At 45.8% G+C, this 23,156-nt stretch overlaps 1 protein-coding gene across 1 annotated transcript; it reads right to left on the reverse strand.

The window, feature by feature from the left end:
- Window positions 1-177: 177 nt before the first annotated feature.
- Window positions 178-22,813, reverse strand: LOC122931336 (zona pellucida sperm-binding protein 4-like). Its single transcript, XM_044285400.1, has 10 exons — window positions 22,651-22,813; window positions 6,362-6,508; window positions 5,941-6,128; window positions 4,814-4,911; window positions 4,014-4,141; window positions 2,470-2,659; window positions 2,168-2,315; window positions 1,942-2,014; window positions 1,622-1,732; window positions 178-371 (listed from the first exon to the last, which is right to left on the reverse strand). The coding sequence occupies exons 1-10, from the start codon at window positions 22,811-22,813 to the stop codon at window positions 178-180; spliced, it is 1,440 nt and encodes a 479-aa protein (XP_044141335.1).
- Between the last annotated feature and the right edge of the window lie 343 nt (window positions 22,814-23,156).

The raw sequence follows: 23,156 nt of genomic DNA on the forward strand, positions 1-23,156 counted from the left end.
AGTAGTGCTGCACAATGTGGCCTGCAGAGAACCAGCACTTTCTCACGCCATGCACCATGTATAGGTCTATGCCATTTTGGAGTAAAAGACTCTGCACCCATTTCCAGGCAGAAGACAATGATTGCACCATGCCAGGTTTGTTTTTTTAGAAAAAGTTTTATTTCATTCTCAAAACAGTTAGCTGAAGATGGTCTTGATATTTACAGTCTTTTCTGTCACAGGTAACTTGCTGATCAGTAGAGACCTGGATTTCCGTTGTCTGTGCAGGGCCCAAGTCGTCAGGGTCAGAAGAACTACTGCCACAAACCCCATGGCTATGGCTGCTCCGTTTATCAGAGCCTGCGGCTGGGAAATTCTGAATCCGTAGATGTCTGAAGGACAACAAATCAATGTTAAAAAGGTCTGTTGAATGTCTCATAAACGCCAATCTAAAAAACTCATTAGGTTTTTGAAAGCATTTAAAAAATTTCCCCAGAGCAGTCATTATGCAGCAGGGCACATGTTCTTATAGCGGGGGCAAGGAATGGAGACATTGTAGTGTCATGCAATAAAGAAAAAAATAAGCATTGTCTGCAAGGATAGGACTGTTCTATTAGGGGCCAGCTGTTCAGCAAACTATGGAATACACATGACATCCTTATTTTATACAGATCCTTTTTTGCAGGCCACAAACTACATGGTGAGCATGAGCCCTCGAGTTGTAAGAAACAGCTACTCAGGATATCCCATCAGAAGACTCTGCTTTGCTGCACAGACTGGGACACAAGGGCAATTTAGATACAGAACAGGAAAGGTCCACCAGTTGCCAGAGTGGAAGTTGGAATACTGCAAAAAGTTTCATGTGGATTGTAACAGAAAAAATAAATACACAAAGAAAATATATATCCCCTATCCACAAGAGAGGATAAGCGATTAGTGGGGTTTAACTGCTTAATCTCCCCAATGAGTGAGGCCCATGATCTTCTATTAGAATGGACCAGCAGTCACATGTGGTTGTGCCATTCAGCTCTATGGGAGCTGCTGGAGATACCAGAGCACAAACTAAGGGATCAGCAACTTTTAGAACTCCAGCTGCTGTGAAACCAGCATGCTCCATGCATTTCTGAGGGGGTTCGGAGAAGAGCCAAGTATGCATACTGGGAGTTGTAGTTTCAGAACAGCTGGGATGCCAGAGGTTGCCTACCACTGCACTAGGGTTTAATAGACATCTGCTGCTCCAGTTAAATAGGAAACAACCCCCCCCTATGATTGTGAGCCTGACCACTGTGACCCCACCAGACACTTCCTTACATTGCAAATATGGGATATGTTGCCTTGTGTCGTCCCATCAAGGCAGTTTATAGCAGCCACTACTTAGGCCAGACCATTGTGTCCAGCTTGTGGTTGCACAGTCATGAACTGCAGTGTCACAAATGCTACTGTACACTACAGCGTGGTGAGGCAACGTGGTAGCATCGTGACCTGCCTCTAGCAAGTTCAAACCTGTAGAACTTCTGGCAACATAGGCAACCTGAATCACTATTTCATATCCACGTAGCTTTACCATACTGTGATTTTGGCCACGTGATGCGTTGCCATTAGGCCACAGCATTCAGTATAGAACACAGCGTTAACAACTCACCTTCCCTGTAATTCTGCATCTCTGGCAGAGAGTTGTCAAAGTAGATGGGAACATCTGATGATACCAGCACCACATCACTCTTATTGCTTAACATATAGACAGATCTTTTACCTAAAACAAGATGCAATAATTCAATTAAAGTATTACAGCTATATAGAGTAAATCCTCATACAATGAGCTCCCTCTAGTGGCAGCTGCAGGTAGACAGAATTTTATCATGTTACATGATCAGTGTGGAGAGAAGTAGGGGGTTTGGAGTTCTGCATAGGAAAAGATGATAGTTGAGGTAATCAGGTTGGGCATTTGTAGACTAAACTTACGTCTGTTACACACGGTAGCGCAGTTGTCACTTGGAGAGGGGACACAGGCAGAAGCGCTGCAGTGAATGTATACCTAGAACATAAGGGTTACATGAAGTCTCATGGTCCAGCAAAGGAATTTCCTAGAGTCACTGCCACATGTGGCCACACGAGGCAGTACAGAGCAGTGTTCTACCCATTTGTACAGTATTTGGGGTAGCTAGCCAATGAGCATCTCAGGTCATACCTGTCCTGCAAGAGGCATCTCTGTGTTCTGATCCACAAAGGTAAAAGTTTTCACATCAAACCGCGAGTAGTAAGAAGGGAAAGGTAAAGCAGAACCTGGAGCTACAGGAATCACATCAGACATGTAGTTGTCACCAGTGAATGGACACCTGGAAATAAAGCCAGAAACCTGTATAGAAGCAGTTCTAATACACACATCTCTGCTACATCTGTAGCCTTTACTGCCCTTTAAGCTTTCAAGTGTAATGGTAGTCTGGGATTAGACTACAACACAATTGTGAACCTCTAAGGATTTGTACTTACCCATCATTAAGTATTGGCCACTGGATGCTGCTCAGAGGGTCAGGAGATGGCGTGGACCAGCACTGGTGTAGGACAAGGACAAGATTCGGGTCCCTTCTCTGCAAGATTCTGACCTCCACATACACTGGATCCCTCAGGACTTTTACCACTGGATAATCAGAGCCCGTATAATAAGTGAAGTAGCTGGAATCTAGGACAGAAAATATTACACCAAATTGGTTCATGCGCTGCAGGCCTGATCGTTGTCCTGACTGAAGTTCAGAAATCTGAGACACCACAACCATTAATGAAGGTGTCCGAACCCTCCTTTTTCATGTAATGTGTATGGAGGCCTTCCAACGGCAAGTGTTTGGGAGGTAAGGATTGGGCAGTTAGATTGAAGAATTGGACATGTTGCAGAAGATGATCTGCTGCCAGGTACCCGTCAGTGGCTTCTTCCTCAATCAAGGCCTAGCATGTTCAGCCAAGCAGGCCTGCCTCTGTATGGGGGGGGGGGGGGAATTCAATGCAAATGGTCATCCATAGCCTGATTCTAGAGGAGACTTGGTGCCTCAGAAGAGTGCCTAGAGGACTAGAGTGTGGAATTGTAGGGGAGCTACTGTGAGCTAAAGCAAGAGCAAACAATTTTATGGAGATTTAGGCTCTGCACATATTTAATCCTTCTGGAGGAGATTTATACCCCTGTGGCTTGGGATGGCAATCCATAGGGGCATGTCCCAAAGTTTATACTTCACGGTATACAGTGTGGTGACCCCTGCTGTATAGGACAGCCAGATGTGCCATGCTAAAGCATACCAGCCTGATGTGAAGGACACCACCTCATTTGGGTAAATGAGGGTATATGGATACATTCAACAAACCAACAGCACCCGTATAGATTAAGTGCAGCGTTTAGATGCAGTGTGCACAGAGCCTGTAGAACACAATCATGTTGGCGTACACTTCCATATGCTCTTTTTGGAGTTGTTCGAAGAGTCAGGGAATTGCAGCTACTGAGAGATCATTCCTAGCCGACTGCCTGCTCTAGTATTGGAGTATGACAAAAATATTAAGGATGTATGCAGATTTTAGGGTCCATTAGCAAAATTTAGTAATGGGGTCCCCCTGCCCCTCTTAGCTTCACAGTATGCATGCAGCTAACAGTGTAGAATGCAAAGTGCAACTCCCCAAAGTTCTGATTTTATTATTTTTATATTAATATCTGTTGATTAATAACCCCTTTTAAAATGGTAATCATTCTGATCATATTTACATAAATACAATTTCACATAGATTGTATAAAGTAGCTTCCTGCAGCCACCAATAGGGGGAGCTCAATACATAGGAATTTATAGTTACTATTGACTAGAATCTCAGCTGTAAACGCTCTGCACTGAGCTCCCACAGTGGCGGCTGATTGAAGATGCAGCAAATCTGTCAGGACCAGAAGACATTTCCCATAACAATCCTCAGCTACTCCTGCTAGCAGATCAGACACCATGTAAAGTGACTTTAAGGAATTTCATTTATGCAACAATTCTTAACCAGTCATCACAATATCTTACCTAAACTGATTCTCAATTCAAAGTTAATAGGTCCTATACTTGACACAGGTGGTGGGGGTGGTAGGGTCACTACATCCACTTTCAATGGGAGTAAGCCGCTAACTGCAAAGCTACAGCGAACCAATAATCTGTGGAATAAAAGTACAAGTAAGATCCAGATACATTACTGCAGAGACTAGTCCTTACATTACAGTCTCTACCACCCGAGTCTCTCCCTTGCTGCCCCTCTAGTTTATGGAGAATTTGGCAGCAAGTATTTTATTTTCCTACAGTACCTCCGCAGGAGAAGTTGAGTACTGCAGTTAATGCACAGAGCAAGTCAAAAGATGCCGTCCTGAATACAGATCCTGTAATTCAGAATTCTCCAAAGACATCTGTAAATGGGCTCTTAATTGCCTGAAGAGAATCTCCAACCAAGGAGACCTCAACAGATGACATCCCACAGTTAAAGGGTTCATGCCAAGTTACCAAATTGTCTTCTCATCCATAGTATAGGGAATAACTGAGCTGCAGGCCACACATAGGAACCATTGCTCCATTCATTCTCTATGAGCTGGGGGGGGTTCAGGATCAGTGGGTGTCCCAGCACTTGAACCTCCACAGATCAGTTATTCCCCATCCTGTGGGCAAGGAGACAAATGTGCCACAACTCCTTGAGTCCACTATTCTAGGGACTACACTGGGTAGGAGCCACAGATAAATGCTAATAGATCCCACATTTCCAGGAGGAATATGACAAAGCCTAAGCAGAACCCCATTGAAGTATTTGCTGAGCCCAGCTGTGTCCATAGTTCAGTTACCTGAAGGTGGAGTCTCTGGTTATTGCTATGTTGTTCCAGGTACTCAAGGTTTTGGATGCCACGAGCTGGTTCTCATACACCGCCTGGTCCCCAACCAGCTACAAGATAGTAATTCAGCAGTTATCAAGTGTGACATTTATGGAATCCACAGAAATGCCCGGTGGTGTGGGTCTGACCTGAGGGCCCATCTCAAGGCTGTTGTGAGTAGACAGGTGGTCATGCATGTACCCCTCCATTCACTTCTATGGGAGTCACTATACACACACACACATCCCTTTGCTGTACCCTGCCTACAGTGATAAGTGGCGCCTATCTGACAGTCTGATGAGACCCGCACCTATATGGAGAACAGAGCTCTGAAAGTGGAGGGTGCACTGTACATGCACAGCTGCGCTCCATTCATTTTCTATGGGGCCCTCCAAAAATAGCTGGGCCCATAGAAGTGAATGGGCGCAGTGGCTGCTCATAGGGAGTGCACTTGGTAGTGACCGGACCAGTCCTCCACCCACCACCTTGCAGGGCACTATTACCCATTGTCTGAGATAAGAACCAGATGAGCACTGGTGCAGGCATTAATATACTGCAATTATACTCCTAAGAGAAAGCCAGTCCTGGCATTACCAATATCACTCAGCAGCATTTATTATACAGCACTTACTGCTTTTTGGTCACTGTACAGTGGTACCATTTGAGTACTGTATTGGAAAATTAGCATTGTACAGTATTTCAGTAGCGTGTGGAACTAGTATTAAAAGGCACAGTATTAGAAATACCATGGCTGCCCAAAAAAAAAAAAAAAAAAAAAAAAAAAAAAAAAGTTGTGTGAGGAACCATTTTTTTGGAAGACATTAGCTGTGCTTTTTTAAGGTAACCGCATGAATTCAATATCTGGGAGATTTACAGCATCATACTGGACGAGGCCAATTAGTCACCATATGTAGTTTGTGCACACACAGGTCACTCCATTGGTGACCACCCAGGACACCATTCAATTCAAGCCCTACCCGTCTGCAGTTCCCAGGAAGTAAGAATTAAAGGGGGAAAGTTCAGTGACAGACAGAAGGAAGTCTATGGTTTGAACAGCTCCATATGGATTTTCACAAAGGCATTAATATACCACGACTTACCTTGTAGGTGGTGCCACAAGCAGAAATTGGGAACTGGTAGAGGAGGAAATAGCCATTGCTAGCTGTTGGATTACATTCTGGGCCGCCATTTTGGAGCAGTCGCACAGATGTCAGGTTCAGCGGGGGCACAGTCAAGGTGTTTGGCAGGGCAATGGAGAAGAGGCCGTCTGATGTGCAGCGGGCAGTCACTGGGGAAGAGAAAAATAAAAATGATGTCTTAGGTAGCCAGCCATAGACACTCAACCTGTCAGGACCAACCCTGTCAAACAAGTCATTACACAAGATATCAGGACCAGCCTTCTGAGCAGTGAGGATGCATGTCCCCCCTCACAGTGCAAGAGGGGAAGTGGTGATCGGGGCCCAGTACTCCATGTGCAGTCTGATTAGAGACAAAAGTGACAGTGATTACACGCACACTTACCTTTGTTTCCATAGTAGCATGGAGTAATACTGTCAGCAGGATCGTAGCAGCAGCCCATAGTTGAACACGAGTCCTGAGAACTTGTACAGCTCAGTCTGTCTGGCCTTAAGACGGAATCACACTGGCTTGGAATTGGAGAGTCATGGTCTGCCCAAAAATATATATAAAATAGAATTAGTCCCAAATAGTGGATTTGAACATAAAATCCCCAAGAGCATCCATCAGGACTAATCCTATTAAGCCAGGCATGCTGGAGGAAATCTGTTAGTGTTTGGGGGGGGGGGGGGGCACACACCAATGGGCTAGGACCAACCCCACAGTGCACTGAAGCCCTCATTAGTATAAAAACTAAAGTATTCTCAGTAACACCAAAACTAATTGACATGATAAATGTTATTGTAATCAGCAGTATGCCTGGTTAATAGGGTCAATTCTGCAGAGGTTTTTTTTTGGGTTTTTTTTTTAGAGGTGTATTGTAATGGTATTTTTTTTAGTACTGATTGGTAATAAGGAACAGAATTTAAAAAAGGGACACAACCATTGTGTCATGATTTGCCTTGTAATCTAGTATCCATCCTCATTGTGCCGATAAGACAACATTCCTGAGTGATCTTAGAGACATGCGTGCTGCACACTCGAGGGGCTAAAAAAGGTTTAAACTCTGTGGCACACACACTTGGGAGACTCCTAGGTAGGATGCAAGTATTGATTTTCCCCATATTTTGTACACCCTGGGGATGTTGGTCATGTTATAATGTGGTAGACAGCCATGTGTTACAGCATGATCGATGGAGTCTCCACCCTGTTTAGGCTAGTGATGTATTATTCGCGTTGTTATATATTAACCACACTTAATAAATCTATGTATTCACTTAGCCTGCGTAAGCTTATTCTCTCAAATCTTTTAAATTCACATTATGAGGGTTGGAAGCAACCTTTCCCATCTCAAAAGAAGTATATTGCTGTGTGCTAAAGTCATACATAGGCCATGAGGCAGCTTATAAAGAGGCTGGAAAACACTAGTGAGTGAGGGCCAGAAATACACCTGCCATTTAGTCAGCTAGCAAGTGGAGGTACTAGTCAAATGGGCAATATACAAGAATAAAAAAAATGGCAACTTGTAAGTTAGGCATATTAATGCAATGCACAAGCCTGGTCCAAGAGACCCTTAAAGGGAAAGAGTAGTGTTTCTTATGCCAGTTTTAGCAGCAAACCCTGCTGGTGTCCAATACATTGGAAAGGGATATCCATGCCATGTAGCTCACTTGCCTATATGTGCACAGTACCACATATTTGGGGCATCTGCAACTAATATATACATACACACGCCAGAAGAGGTTTTCATGGCAGGAACAGGGCTAACCAACCCTCTTAGCAGGAATCAGGACCAACCCACTCCTGGCAAGCGGGAGAGTAAGAATAACTGCAGTGAGGGGAGCTTCTGCTCCTTGGACCAATACAGGATTCTCCAGAGAGACCACCATACAGCTCCAAGAAAAACACTTTAGAAGCTTAAGAAAGTGATCAGTAGAAAACCCATGTTAGACACTGCTGCAAGGTGAGGGACAACAGCTCAGACACCCATCACCCAAAAATGGCACTAGGCCAGATATAGTTCGTGTGAACCTGTCAGTTGACAGCTATACCCACAAGTGCTCATTTGCAGGTCATCCAAGCTGCCACCATACCTCAACTGGTGCCAGTAACTGTATTTAGAATTTGCTGCTACTGGATGTACCACCAGTTTATTTTGTATAAACTAAAAAGACTGCTATATCTTCACATATAGCTTCATTCTTCAAACTACATTTCCACTGCACTGCTCCTCAGTAGCCAAAGCCTGAGAATACACTTACAACCTCATCAGGGCCACTACCACTCCCATCTTCTGCACTGGCTCCTCAGGGGCTCACTGCATGTACTAGTTTACTGACAGTCATGTTAAGAGTCAGGCTGGAGTTCCCATCCACTTTTCCAAGTGGCAAGGAAGGTAAAAAGGAGCAAAAAGTTGCAGTTGACACAAACTGGTACAGAGTTTATGTATTCCCCAATTCGTCTGCTGGGAGCCCTCATAGCTAAGGCATATGCAGTTTATTCCCCTATTACATACAGAGTACCAGCTCTTCAATGTATGCTGGCAGAGTGAGCTACAGTGACCAGAGACAGCCAGCATATCTAGCACCAAGATATTGAAAGTAGCATCACTACAACTTCATTCCACAGTAGTATACATTTATGCTCCCAATTATAAAACAAACCAGGAGGTAACTGCAGATGTCCTATATTAACTGGTATCGCATGTCAACTGGTTTAGGTCCCATTCAGACAACTTTTGCATTTGCAGACCCTTTCATTTCAATGGGTCATCAAAAACGCAGACAGCTCACCATGTGCTGTATGCATTCATGTGTCCATTCTGCAAAAAACATGTCCTAGTCTTGTCCAACTACAACCAGAGTGCTTATTCACATCGAATAATCGCATATGCACAATACAAGATCACATCAGATAATTCCACGTTAACGATTCACTATGCGAATCCAACACTCATGTCGGAACTATCCTATGAGAGCGAATGTGCATCATGTGATGAGGGTGCCTTGGTCTGTAAGGTTATGTTCAGTTTTTTTCATGTGGATTCTATGCCAAATGCAGAGTTCTTCCTTATTGATTTTCACTAGGTGAGAAAGCTTGTAATCACTGACTGTTTTATACTATTTAGGTCACAGTAAAGTCAGACCCATTCCAAGCTTTGCTACAACTCCTTCCAATGTTGACACTCCCGCTTCCCATTTTTGGAAATAAGTGAAGTGTCTGAAGGACCTCCATCATCAGTAGCCTGGCTAGGATCCTGCACCCCTATAGGCAAAGCAACACTAATACAATTGCCACCTGTAGAAGTCAAGAAAACCAGGACTGGTCCATATTAGTTTATAGCTCATTCCTTATGTAGGGATGAGACAGTATCATTTGCATTAGATATTACTTCAGTCTAAAGCAAGGTTTGTACTCACAGATTCCCACAGCACAAGTCATCTCCTTCCTCACAGTGACTTTCTTTACACCATCTTGTTTCCTAGTGAGCCCAAGAGTCACCACAAAGTGGGTGTCCTGAAAATTGAAAGAAAAAAAAAAAAATATATATATTTTTTTTTAACATTCCAGACTGATGTCTGCATGCCATTATTTTACCAGCAAGGACCTACACATTTGCATTCCTAGTTCCATAGTCCATTAAGCAAGAGGAAACTTCCCCACACAAATTAAAGTTTAAGGACATGGCCAATACTAAAAAAAAAAAAAAAAAAAAAAAAGTTCTCCATTACTGAAGACTGCAGAATGCAAAAATCCTCAAGCAAAGCCATGTTCTGGAGCTTAGGCACCATATTCTGCTGCAGTGATGCTTCTAGAAGATACCGCCATAATGCTGTGGCACATGCCACTTTTGGAATTGGTGGCCCTTTCTGGTACCACGGAACTCCTCCATATACTTACAGTTTGAGACACATAGCAGCCATCATAAGAAATTCCAACAATTACAGAACCATCATATTTCTGGGTCACTAAGATACCACAAGATGGGTCATTTCTCAGAGGCTCCATTTTGCCATCTTTATCTAAATAAAGCAAGGGAAACATGGGTGAGTAGATGGAATCAACACTACAGGGAGATCTCCTGTGAAGCAATGCTGTAATGTCAGAATGGACCTGTGTTCTGGTGCTAAAATGCTTAGACCTGATTTAGTTCTTGCTTCTGCTATTGGGAAACTTCTTTCTAACCCCTCTATTGTGCCAGAGGTTCCACAGAGGATATCCAGGACAACCACTAGAGTACGGAGCAGCTTGACTAAAGGGACATGACAGACCCTCCAGTTGTCCAAAAGTTGGGGGCCAGTAATCAGACCAACAAATTTATAAACTATACCATGTATGAGCTAGCGATCATTTATTTCCAGAAACCCCCTGTAAGGGTCTAGTCACATACAAAATCATGATGTGATCGTGTTAACCAATGGGAAGGCCCATTACACAATTAAGAATATGGCCAACAAAACCACAAGTTTTGATTTGTATTTTTATAGCTGAGGGGTTGGCCATTTCCAGCTACTCTTGAGCAGTGTTTGTGAGACTACTACATGGCACCTAAAACACCAGTCTTAATAAAGCCCCTGCTCTGGCAGTGGTTCCCGCCAAAGTTTTGAAGAGGCACCGGCCTCTATATAACCTAGGAGCATCCAGCTTCCTAGCAGTCTAACATTTAGGTCATTTTCTACACCTAAACCAGGCATAGATGTGTCTGCTGGCCCATACCTGCCCACTTTAGACCTGGCACAAGCTAGGAAAAGTCAAATTGTTGATATTGTGTGCCATTTTCAAGGTATTCTTGATTGTTGGCCAAGTCTTTTGTGCGGTCCATACAATGGCTGCTGATTGAGGGTCACGTGACCAGCAAGATCACTCAGCCTCCTCCATTCAAATACACACCTGCACTAAATTCTCAACATTGCAAGTGCAGATGTGGTGTCTCAGTGGAGAAGACCAAGTGATGTGTCTGGAGTGTTTTCTGGTCACATGACCCTCCAGAGGACATCTTATGGACAGGTTTCCTGTGTGGACAGCAAAGATGATTTGCCCAACAAGGGGACATAAATAAAAGGAAAACACAGATAGAGGGTATAGTAGAAAGTGTTGTAGTCACCGTACACACATTTGTGAAGAGTAGCCAGGAAGTGGCCAACCCCTTTAAGAACCCTCATCTGTAAAACTGTGCCAGAAGACAGGAATTTCAGCGAGATGTGGTTTTTGCATCCTTAGGGCTCATTTACACAACATGCACCAGCCATTTATGAACCGCATCACCAATGCATTCACTTGAATGGGTCCACAATCAGGAAGGAGTGGTGTAGAATGGAGGCACGGAACCGCACAGAAGCACTATGGAGTGCTTTGTGGGTTTTCTGTCCGTGCCTCTGCACAAAAAAAAAAAAAAAAAAAAAGTATATATATTTCTTCCTATCAACCCCCAAGTAACGAACAGGGAGGGAAATACGGGCCGTCGGTGATCTCATGGAAAATGAATTACCGGTAAGTACTAATTCCGGCTTTCCATAGCATCACCACGACGGCCATACAAGGAGGTATATCAAATATGAATTTAAAGGGGTTGTCCAGGTTCAGAGCTGAACCTGGACATCCCTCCATTTTCACCCCGGCAGCCCCCCTGACATGAGCATCGGAGCAGGCATTTTTCTGAGTTCCGGTGACATACCGGGCTCTCTATGGGGCTGACAGGCAGCCCGGTGACGTCACCGGCACTGATGGGCGGGATTTGGCTCTGCCCTAGCCAGTAAAACGGCTAGGGCAGAGCTAAAGCCCGCCCCTCAGAGCCAGTGACATCACCGAACACACTGCTGGGCGGAAGTTACCGCCTGGCAGTGTGTTATTGAAAACACAAGAGCCTGTGCCCTGCGCGATCTAGCGCAGGGCACGGGAGCGCATCGGAGCATGAGATGCTCCGATGCCAGGCTCAGGAGGGCTGCCGGGGTGAAAATAAGGGTATGTCCGGGTTCAGCTCTGAACCCGGACAACCCCTTTAAGGGGGGGGGGGGGGGGAGAACAGGCTGAAGGACTTTGTCCAAAAGACATTTCAGTCTTTTGGAAAAGGTCCAATCTATAATGCTTGGCGAAAGTATGGGTGCTGGACCAAGTGGCTGCCTTACAGATCTCCTCAAGGGAGACACCCACTCTTTCTGCTTGAGAAGACGACATTGCCCTAGTAAAGTGGGCTCCGATTATCAGGGCAAGAGATTCTGTAAGGAACAAGAAGCGATGGTAGTTTTAATCCATCTGGCAATGGAGGACTTAGAAACTTTCTGACCCCTGTTTCTTCCTCCAAACTGGATAAAGAGGCAGTCCAACTTCCTAAAGTCTTTTGCAGTTTCTAAGTAATCAAGTACTGCCCGTCTAACATCAAGCAAATGAAGGGTAGATTCCCAATCATTAGATTGTTTTAACAACCCATGACGGTAGAGTGATCTCCTGGTCTTTATGAAACTTTGAGACTACTTTCGGTAGAAAACACTGATCTAGTTTTAGAATTATCCTGTTGTCCAGGACCTGTAGGTAGGGCTCTCTAATTGGTAGTGCTCGTAGCTCACCGATTCTTCTGGCTGAGGTGATGGCAACCAGGAAAGCAGTTTTGTAGGATTTTAGTTTCAAAGAGCAGTCACTCAGAGGCTCAAATGGAGGATGTGATAGTCCAAGGACAATGTTTAAATCCCAGGTAGGGATCTGAGACCTTCGAGTCGGACGTAACCTTGTTATTGCCTTATCCACCTATGGTTCACCAGTTCGGTGTTGAAAAAGCAACTGAGGGCTGATACCTGTACCTTGAGTGTGGATGGTCTCAATCCCATGTCAAATCCTTTTTGTAAAAAGTCCAGAATCATTTGGCTGTTTGGAGCTGAGGTATTTGGCGAGGGCGAACCTGACCACGAGCAGAACAGTTTCCAAATCTTCAGGTATATTGAAAAGGTGACTTTCTGGAAGCTTTTAGGGTGGAAATTACTGCATCCAATAGTCCCTGATGCTTTAGAATTTGGGTCTCAGGATCCAGGCTGCTAGGTTGAGGAAGTCCGGGTGTAGAATCGGACCTTGGTGAAGGATGTCTCGTCTCTTTGGTAGAATCCAAGGATCCTCGCTGGCAAGGTTCAACAAGATTGGGAACCAGCTCTTTGGCCAGTAGGGTGTTACTAGTATGACTGAAGTACTGTCCTGTATGATTTTCTGTACCACCCTCGGTATTAGCGGAAGAGGAGGGAACGCATAATGAAGACCTCGGTTCCATCTGAAAGAGAAAGAGTCCAGAAATCTCGGGCTGTCTCTGGGATCTAGGGAACAAAAAAAAAAAAAATACTGGTTTAGTTTACCGGTAAATCCTTTTCCAGGAGTCCGACATGACAGCACCCATGGAGGTTGTCCTATTGGTCTCTGTAGGGACAGGAAGCGAGAGAGATTAAAAGGCCCCCACCCCTCCCACTCTCCAGTGTTTTACCAAATTACTACACCGGATAGGATCCAACACCTTTATTAATACAATGTTATATTCACACTGCTTACAAGGCTGGAACCAGCATAACGGGGAGGGTAGTACAGGGTGCTGTCATGTCGGACTCCTGGAAAAGGATTTACCGGTAAACTAAACCAGTATTTCCAGGACGTCCCTCCATGACAGCACCCATGGAGAACTAACAACTGAATCTCCTAGGGGGGGGGGGGGACTACTGCCTGAAGGACTTTCCGCCCAAAGGCCAAGTCCTGTCCGGCCAAAACGTCTAGCCTGTAATGTTTGGCAAAAGTCAGGAAGCTAGACCAGGTTGCCGCTTTGCAAATCTGGTCAATTGTAGCGTCGGCCCTTTCGGCCCAGGAAGTTGCCATTGCTCTCATGGAATGTGCCTTCAGATTTAAGGGGCAGGCTATTTCTTGCAGCCTGTATGTTTCTCTGATGGTGTCCTTAATCCACCGAGCCAGCGTCTGTTTTGAGGCCTTCAAGCCTCTATTCTTCCCACCGAACTGGATGAACAGATTACTTGATCTTCTCCAGGAACTGGTTCTGTCCAGATAGGCCAGGATTGCTCTTCTAACGTCCAGCCTCTGGAATCTTTCCTCCTGTATATTTTTGGGGAGGGAACAAAATGAAGGGAGTGTTAGCTCTTGTTCTCTATGGAAAGCAGAGACCACCTTAGGTAGAAAGGCTGGGTCTGGCTTCAAGATTATGCGGTCATCCAAAATCCTTAAGTAAGGTTGTTTAATTGACAAGGCTTGGATTTCCCCTATCCTGCGGGCTGTGGTTATAGCCAGAAGAAACACTGCTTTGAGAGACAGAAATTTTTCGGATATCTGCCCAATCGGCTCAAACGGAGGATCGCATAATCCTTCTAGAACTACGTTCAGACTCCAGGGGGGAACCGACTGTCTTAAAGTGGGCCTCAATCTGGAAGCTGCTTTTAGAAAGCTTCTAATCCACCTATGATCTGCAAGGGGAGTATCGAGACAACAGCTGAGTGCCGAGACCTGTACTTTGAGTGTGCTGGGTTTCAGACCTGCATCAAACCCCTCCTGAAGGAACTCTAAAATGCAACCCACCGTGGGGGATCTGGCATCTGCCTGGTTCTGTGACAACCAGGATGAGAACTTTTTCCAAATCTTGTTGTATATTGCTCTTGTAATAGGTTTGCGGCAGCTCTGTAAAGTTGAAATTACCTTGTCCGAGAGTCCCTTGTTCCTTAAGGTTTGCCTCTCAGGATCCACGCTGTAAGGTTCAGTTTGTCCAGGTTGGGGTGAAACAGAGGACCTTGTGATAGTAGGTCTTGTCTTCTTGGAAGGGTTATTGGTTCCCTGATGGACATGGTCTTTAGAACCGAAAACCAGGCTCTCTTGGGCCAAGCTGGAGCTACCAAGATCAGCGTGGATGAGCACCCTCTCAATTTCTTCAGGATTAGCGGTATGAGGAGAAGTGGGGGAAAAGCGTAGGCTAGGCTCATATCCCAAGGTTGGGAAAGAGCATCCACCGCCAGTGGTCCTCCTCTTGGGTCTAGCGAGAAGAAATAGTCCAGCTGAGTATTTCTGCTGGACGCAAATAAATCCACTTGAGGTCTCCCCCACTGTTGGCAAATCATTTGGAATACCTCCTGGTTCAACTTCCATTCCCCTGGCCTGACTAATTGTCGGCTGAGAAAGTCCGCTGTGTAATTGAGAGATCCCTTCAGGTGTGTGGCTGAAATGGACAAGATCTTCTCCTCTGACCAGCTGAAGATGAGATTCGCTAGGTCCTGGAGATGAGGATTCTTCGTCCCTCCTTGTCTTTTTATGTAGCAAACTGTTGTTACGTTGTCCGATAGCACTCGGACATGATGACCTATGAGGAGATGTTCTGCCGCTCTTAGGGACTCCCAGACCGCTTTCAATTCCCTGTAGTTTGAGGATCTTAGGGCGTCTGCGTCGGACCAACTGCCCTGAAAGAACTGGTCCCCCTGGGCGCCGCCATCTTTCTTTCGCCCATGTGACCCGCACTTCCGGTCACATGGGCTGCACGCCGAACGGGAGGAGCGCCGAGCGCAGGAGCCGCAGCCGATCCCAGAGCTCCCGAACCCGGAAGAAGCGGCCTCGGCTCCCTGATACCGCGGCCACCACACAGCGCTCCCGACCGCTTTCAGCTCCTCGCCGATGCGGCCAGAAAAGAAGGTATCTGGGGAAGCCAGGGGACCTCTACCCAGAGAGGTGCTAGCTTTTAGGGCCCCCGAAGCCTGAAGAGGAGAGGGAGACCCCCCCGACCAGGCTCGGCCCCATATAGATTCCCAGGGCAGGGAAAAGATTCTCTCGGCTCCCATCCCTGTAGGGACAGGAAGAACACTGGAGAGTGGGAGGGGTGGGGGCCTTTTAATCTCTCTCGCTTCCTGTCCCTACAGAGACCAATAGGACAACCTCCATGGGTGCTGTCATGGAGGGACATCCTGGAAAAAAAAGGCAATTTTGAGTTTAACCAAGTGGCAAAGAGATCTATTGTTGGTCTCCCCCACTTCTCTGATATCAGGAAGACTTCCTCGTTTAAGGACCATTCTGAGTGGTCTCTCTTTGCCTGGCTGAGGTAGTCTGCTTCCACATTTAGGGACCCCTTTAGGTGGACTGCAGACACTGAATGAACATTTTCTTCTGCCCAGGTGTATCTTTGCCGACAAATCCAGCAGGCTGCTCGATCCCGTGCCTCCCTGATGATTCAAATATCTTATCACTGTTGTATTGTCTGACAGGACTTTTACGTGATGGCCTTGAAGATTAATTTTGGCTCGCTTTAGTTTCCCAGACTGCCATCAATTCTTGAAAATTTGACGACTGGAGACTGAATGATTTTGGCCAGACTCCTTGGTAGTAAACATCTCCGACCTTCGCTCCCCAACCGTACTGGCTTGCATCCGTGGTGATCTGGGCATAAGAATTCTTTGACCACATCACCCCCTTGGAGATATTGAGCCTGTTTTTTTTCCACCAAAGGAGGGAGGTTTTTATCCTTTGAGGGATGATCACCTTTTGGTCTAGGGAAGATTCCCTTCTGTACCAGACCCTGAGGATCCACATCTGCAGGGTTCGGAAATGGATCTGGCACCACTGAACGGATGGTATGCAGGATGTGAGGATCCTCAAGAGACTCATTGGGCCAGATTTATCATTAGCTCAGGTCAGAATAATGGAGTGAAAAAGTCCCAAACACTAAAACTGCGCACAAATTTGCGACTTTTCTGCTCTGCACTATGCTCGCCAGTTTTCTTATGTAAATCAATCTCTAGACAGATTTACTATTGGGACTATTTAAAAAGTTGCAAAAAAGTCACAATTTCACTCCAGTGAGGACCATGCTTATCTTATGAGACTTTAATAGAACATGTGACTTTCATAAAAAGTTGCGACTTTTGTAAAGCTGCTTACTGACGGATAAACTGCTACCGTCAAACCACATTTATTACAGTCTTAAAGGGCCGATCATAAATCTGACTTGGCTAAAACTGACTTTAGCCATATGTTAAAGTGGAGTGAGCTGTCAGAGTCATGATAAATCTGGCCCATTGAGTCTGATGGAGTAGAACATCTTGAGTTGAAGATGGAGATTCTCTTTTGGATGTCCGGTATCTTGCTTAGGAGGCAAACAGGTTATCTGTCTATGGGAATCCAGAATAACCCCCAGGAACTGGATCTTTGTTGTCAGTTCTAATAATCCCTCTAGGGTCTGACGGAAGAAAATTCTGATCTCTCTGAAGAGCTGAACTGTTTGAGATCTAAGTATGGAAAAACTGTCAGACCTTCCTTAGATAGGCAACTACCTTGATCATTAGTTTTGTAAAAACTCAAGGGGCTGAGGATATGCCGAAGGGGAGAGAGGTGAATTGATAATGGAGAATTCTGCCCAGATGGTCTCTGACCGCAAACCTTAGGAACCGTTGAGAGCTGGGATGTATCGACCGAGCACATTACTGAATTGTTCTGGAGCAGAGGAACTATGGATCTTAGGTAATGTACTTGTTCAGGCGCTTTAAGTCTATTATTGTGCGATAGGATTCGAATAGAACCCCTTTGCCTGTTCGGACCGTGGTACTTCCGCCACTATCCCTTTTGCGATTAGTTCTCGAATGCCCACTGTTATGGGGGGGGACCGTGGATGGCACTGTTATGGGGGGGGACCGTGGATGGCACTGTTATGGGGGGGGACCGTGGATGGCACTGTTATGGGGGGGGACCGTGGATGGCACATAAATAGCATTTTACGCTATGAGTCCACAGACCCCCATAACAGTGCCATCCATAGAATGACCCCCAATAGGGATGAGGGGCCGGCATCCAGCTCTGTAATTACAGCGGGCCCGGTGCAGTCACTGTATTCTGCTACACCGGGCCCGGTAGGAATCCTAACTGCAGGCAATGCTAACAGTAGTCTTTTATGCAGCCTGTACTTACGATACTAACTTTCCGGCAGGCAGCGGGCAGGAGGCTGAACTGGTGGGCGGGCGCTTACAACGTAACTCACTATGTCACGCGCCGGCTCCCCCTTCTTCATTCATAAAGTGGGCGGAGCCGGCACGTGACATAGTGAGTTACGTTGTAAGCGCCCGCCCACCAGTTCAGCCTCCTGCCCGCCGGAAAGTTAGTATCGTAAGTACAGGCTGCATAAAAGACTGTTAGCATTGCCTGCAGTTAGGATTCCTACAGTGAGCGGGCCCGGTGTAGCAGAATACAGTGACTGCACCGGGCCCGCTGTAGTCAGACCTGGATGCCGGCCCCTCCTCCCTCATCCATGCCCACTAATACACCCGCCACCGCGCTGCGCAGCATGCGGTATACAAACTCAAGTATTCGCCACATAAGACGCACTGCCCTTCCCCCCCCCCCCCCAATTTTGGGGGGGAAAAAGTGCGTCTTATAGGGCGAAAAATACGGTAGATCTGGCGGCTATGTTTGATTTAAGCGTGAACATGGCCGCCTCCCAGGACCTTCTTAATAGGCCGTCAGCCTTCCTATCCAACGGATCTTTGAGCTGAGAGGCATCTTCAAATGGTAGGCCTTTTTTTTTTTTTATTGACCCTAGCTACCTGGGCGTCAATTTTAGGGATGGTATTAAAGGTCCTAGCCTCTTCCTGATCAAAAAGAAGCCGGTTTTGGAAGGATCTTGTACTGATGGAATAGAAGGCACCTCTTCTACCCCATAGTAGCCCTGACGGCTTTTAAAAGCTTGAGCATATCCTCAGAAGAGAAATAGAATTTCCTTCTGTTCTCTGGAAATTCTCAGAGAGCCTATCTTCATCCTCCATATAGCTAGAAGAGGAAGCTGAACCACCATAAACTTCAGAAATCGGATGAAACATAATCGTCTGATTTGTGGCGTTTGGTTCCGTAACAACGGGTTTCTCTGTTTGAAGTGTAGAAAAGGCCGCAAAGGAGGATTTAATCTCTTCCTGCATCATAGATCTAATTTAGTCCATGAGGGACGGCTGTTCCTCACGGACAATTTTAGAAATGCAGTCCCCGCACAACTTCTTAGGGTGGTCATCAGGTAATCGTTTAAAGCATGAAATAGCCCAAGAAGTCCTCAAAGTGTTTCTCAGAGGATCTTTAGCAGTCTGGAACAGCCAAGAAAAAAAAAAAAATTAAATCTAGGGAAAATATCCACAATAGTGTGCCCAGGTGAGCGGAAGAAAAAAATAAAATAAATAATCCCCTATGGGGAACTTACAGACGGCAGGGTAGAGGCCTCAGCGTGCTCAGACGCAGACATCCTGAAGGATAGCCAGAGAAGGTAAGCACTCACCGCAGGAGGATACATTTGAATTCTCCCGCCTCCCGAAGCCGTCCGCGTGACTTCCGGAAACGTCACAGCTAATTGGAAGTGACGAACTTGTATAGGGCTGCATGGCGCTGGGCGCGCAAACCGGCATGGCTTTAGTGAACCAGCGGGCGTTCTGTGCTCTGGGAGCAGGCCCCAGATCAGCCGTAGGTAAATATCTCCCTTTCCCCCCTGCCCGGCGTTAGTACGAGACCGCGGGCTGACAGGGGGGGGGGTCCCGCCGAAGCAGGTACCCGACTCCAAATCCACTTCAGGACCTTCATCTCCACGGCGGCTGCACATGGAGACCTTTCTCCGCCCCTGTAGGGACAGGAAAACACTGGTGTGGGGGGGGGGGGGGGTGGTATTTAAACCTCTCTGCTTCCTGCCCCTACAGAGGTCAGGGGTCAATCTCCTTGTATGGCCGTCGTGGTGATGCTATGGAAAAAAAAACGCATTCTATTTTTTTGCAGTGCAGACAGAAAATGGACCCATTCAAGTTAAAGAGTCTGCATTCATCTGCGCCAGCCATGTAGACAGTGCCCATAATTTGAATTCCCCAATGCACAGGTAGTACATGTTCATGAGCCCTTAGGTCATGTCCAGATGGCATGGCAAGTCATACTGCCAGCTAAACCACCTGGCCATATCTAGGGTACAGCCAGAGAGTCAGGTTTTTTTAATGCCGTTTTTTGAAGCCAGAACAAGGCGTGGATAACAAACAACCTAACCTTTTATATTCTACTGTAGCCGTGCCCCAAGAGGACATGCACATTGTAGTGTAATTCATACCTCCCAACTTCTTGTACATTCAAAGATGGATACTTGTTCATTGTGTGAAAGATCTATTTTTCCTGCATATCTAAACACTTAGTTCTTATTAAATGCAAAAATTATCTGAGCATAGAAGTTTCTAAAATTCAAGTTATAAATGAAATAAGATATGGGAACCAGACAAACACTTTCTGGATCAATATTGCAACTGCAATAATGAAAGTCCATACCTCAGATCAAAGAGGGACATTTATAAAGCAAAGAGGGATTTAGAATTGAGGGACACCGGGGGGGGTCTGGTGTAGTTCATGCAGATTGAGATTTTGTCATTGATTTTCCCCGAATCTCACCCAGCAAAATCTGCACTGAAAGTATGAATAGCACACTCATGGGAGAGGAAGCTTGTGAAGCACGAGTACTGTGACACAGCACTGTTCAGTGGGTCTGTATGATCAGTGGCCACACGGTATTGAAGATTCTACACAGCCATTAACACTTCAGACCCACTGAACAGGGCAGCCTCAGTATAGAGCTTGCTGTGGCCCATACAGCTGCACAGTACTCCAACACAGCGTTGCATGCACCACATTTATATGTGCCCCGATTTTCATCCACAGGCAACATTTAGGTGCACCTGTGAGGCTTGGGCCTTGTCAGTCTTGGGTGGGACTAACAGCTTCCTCCCATTGCAAGCATGTCTGCATGCTGGAGATAACGGAGTTTGCTGTGAGGCGGACCTTACGCTGCTGTAATTTGCCCACTGCCTCCTGGTACTACCCATACGGCACAGGTAGTTTAGAGTTAAGTTCCGAGCTACCTTGGCACGGTGCTCAGGCTCAGATATGTCCTTCATATAAGGATATATTGGCTAAATTCTCGATTTAACACCAGTTTGAGGGTTTAGTCAGACTTGTTTGCTTGCCTCCACAGTAGTGCACCTTCCTTATTAATGTTTACACTGGTCTTACCCAAAGATCCCCAAAAAACTAAAGAGACGCACACAACATGGAACAGGCCGAATCTCATTACCAGTGTCTCTTCCCCATACAATGTTACTGTACATGTCAATAAAAAAAAAAAGTGATAGGGCTCCATAAATATGTCCTGGATGAACATCTACCCTATAGTTGCCGGCTATACAGGGAGTGGGATAGCGGGAGGTTTGGGCACATTGTGCCTAGAGCAGATGACGCAGCCTCCTAGGCTCCACACACTGACAGCTTCTCAGAGGGTTATGCAGGGACTTGGTTTCTGAGGGATTACAATAGTCTTCCCTTTACAGAAGACAACTCAAAATTCAGGTGTGTGTAAAATATGATTGCACCACAAAACAGACATTGATAAATGACACTGACGTGGTGGTTTACAGAGACCATTTTTTTGTTTATGATGAGCCAGGCGCCCCTTTAGCAGGCCATACGCCTAGTGGAAAAACAAGCTCCTGGCTAAAGTAGTTTTTAGTCTACATTTAGACCCGTTTCCAGGCGTAAACTGTGTCACACCCCCTCCTAAACACTCCTTTTAGTCAAACAGCACAAACACACCCATGCAACAAAATAGTCACAAAAAGAGGGTCACACAAACTGGCATAAAAATGTTCATAAATGACCCAAGTGTCCTTGATACTTACACTGTACTAAGCAGAAAACGAAAAACAAAAAAATTTATTAGTGGCAATTTTGGAGGAGCTGCTCAACCCCAGACACAGTAGCGTGTCCTCAATCAGGGGGAGCAACCCGACCGCATGTGGACCGCGATAATCGACTAACCCCAGCAAAATATGCATACAATGGAGGACGTCGGCGCGGTCCACATGCACCACAAGAGCAAACTACACAAAATGTAGCAATCATATGAAACACTGTACACTGTACTAAGGCCTAACATAACACTGCTAAACATGGTGGCACCATCACATCAGGGGGTTGACCAGTGTGTATGCAAGATGAAAATATGGTACTTGATAATATAGCCTTTGTTGGAATTCTGGGTCTTAATATATTTCATGAGGTATTACCCCTTGTTGGCCAAGTCTTTTGTGCTGTCCACACGATGGCCACTGATGGCGATTTGCCTGGTCACATGACGCTCCATGTTAGGTCTTCTCTGTTCAAATACACTGCCCCTGCCATCTGCTCTTGAAATGGTGGGACTGTAATGCAGGTGCAATGTTTGAATAGATAAACCACATGGAGGCAATTTCCTGGTCACATGACCTACCATCAGTAGCCATCTTATGGATATCACAAAAGATTTACCCAACAAGGGGACACAGCTTATGAAGTACAGGAAATGACAATATTAACAATGGCTATAATAGCAATTGCAATGCAGTCATCTTACATACACATTGGTCACCAGTAGCCAATAAGTGGCCAACCCCTTTAAGAGGTTACATTCAGACCCTCACTGTACAATAACTATTACAAGCCCTGTGGTTGGGTGGACAACGGACCATCAAGGTGTGGGACCTGGTTACCTCTGGTACCCCTACAAATACATCAACAATCTTCTGTGGTAACTGGGGGTTTCACCTCTCTCCCATCCCAGTCTATAGGTCACCCACAAAGGGAGTACAGACCAGTACAAGTCAGCAGGTCATCACAGCCTCCTAACACAACATGCATTAGACACACCAAACACTTACTTAAAACCTTCATCTTGGAATCTTGCTTCAGGTGCTGGGGCACAATGATCTGCATGTTCTCCTCCCCACATTGCACCTCTGGAAGTTCTTGGAGGCCATGGCTGTTGTCAGCTAAAGCCCTCAGTATCTGAGCAGCTATGACCACCAACTTCCACCACTCCATCCTGACCTCATGCCTAACCACCTATCATGAACTCTTATATAGTGATGGGATCAGCCTCAGCCCCGCCTGTGCGTCCATTAACCCTTTCATAGTTGTCTCATCTAAGGCAAAGACAGAGTTCAGCTGCGGCTTCACCTTTTTTTTTTTTCATTCACCTCTATACAAATACATTTGGATATTCAAGGGAATTTAAATATATTTTTGGCAGTTGCCATATATTTTGGTCATGGGACCCCCATGGGGATACATTAGGTGTAATATCACCTCACCATATTATGCCAAGGCCCCATGTCGCCTGCGATAAGTGTGGTGGTTGGGGGCACTGCATGCGTACGTGATACAA

Source organism: Bufo gargarizans, chromosome 3 (assembly GCF_014858855.1).
Source record: "Bufo gargarizans isolate SCDJY-AF-19 chromosome 3, ASM1485885v1, whole genome shotgun sequence".
NCBI classification, from domain to species: Eukaryota; Metazoa; Chordata; class Amphibia; order Anura; family Bufonidae; genus Bufo; species Bufo gargarizans.

Bases quoted from the DNA above. Each gene is read 5' to 3' on its own strand.
- LOC122931336 (XM_044285400.1), bottom strand. From the start codon at position 22,813: ATGGAGTGGTGGAAGTTGGTGGTCATAGCTGCTCAGATACTGAGGGCT. The intron at 6,509-22,650 runs GTAAGTGTTTGG...ATTTTTGGGCAG, and splicing joins TTCCAAGATGAAGGTTTTAA to ACCATGACTCTCCAATTCCA. The intron at 1,733-1,941 runs GTAAGTTTAGTC...ATCTTGTTTTAG, and splicing joins CGCTACCGTGTGTAACAGAC to GTAAAAGATCTGTCTATATG.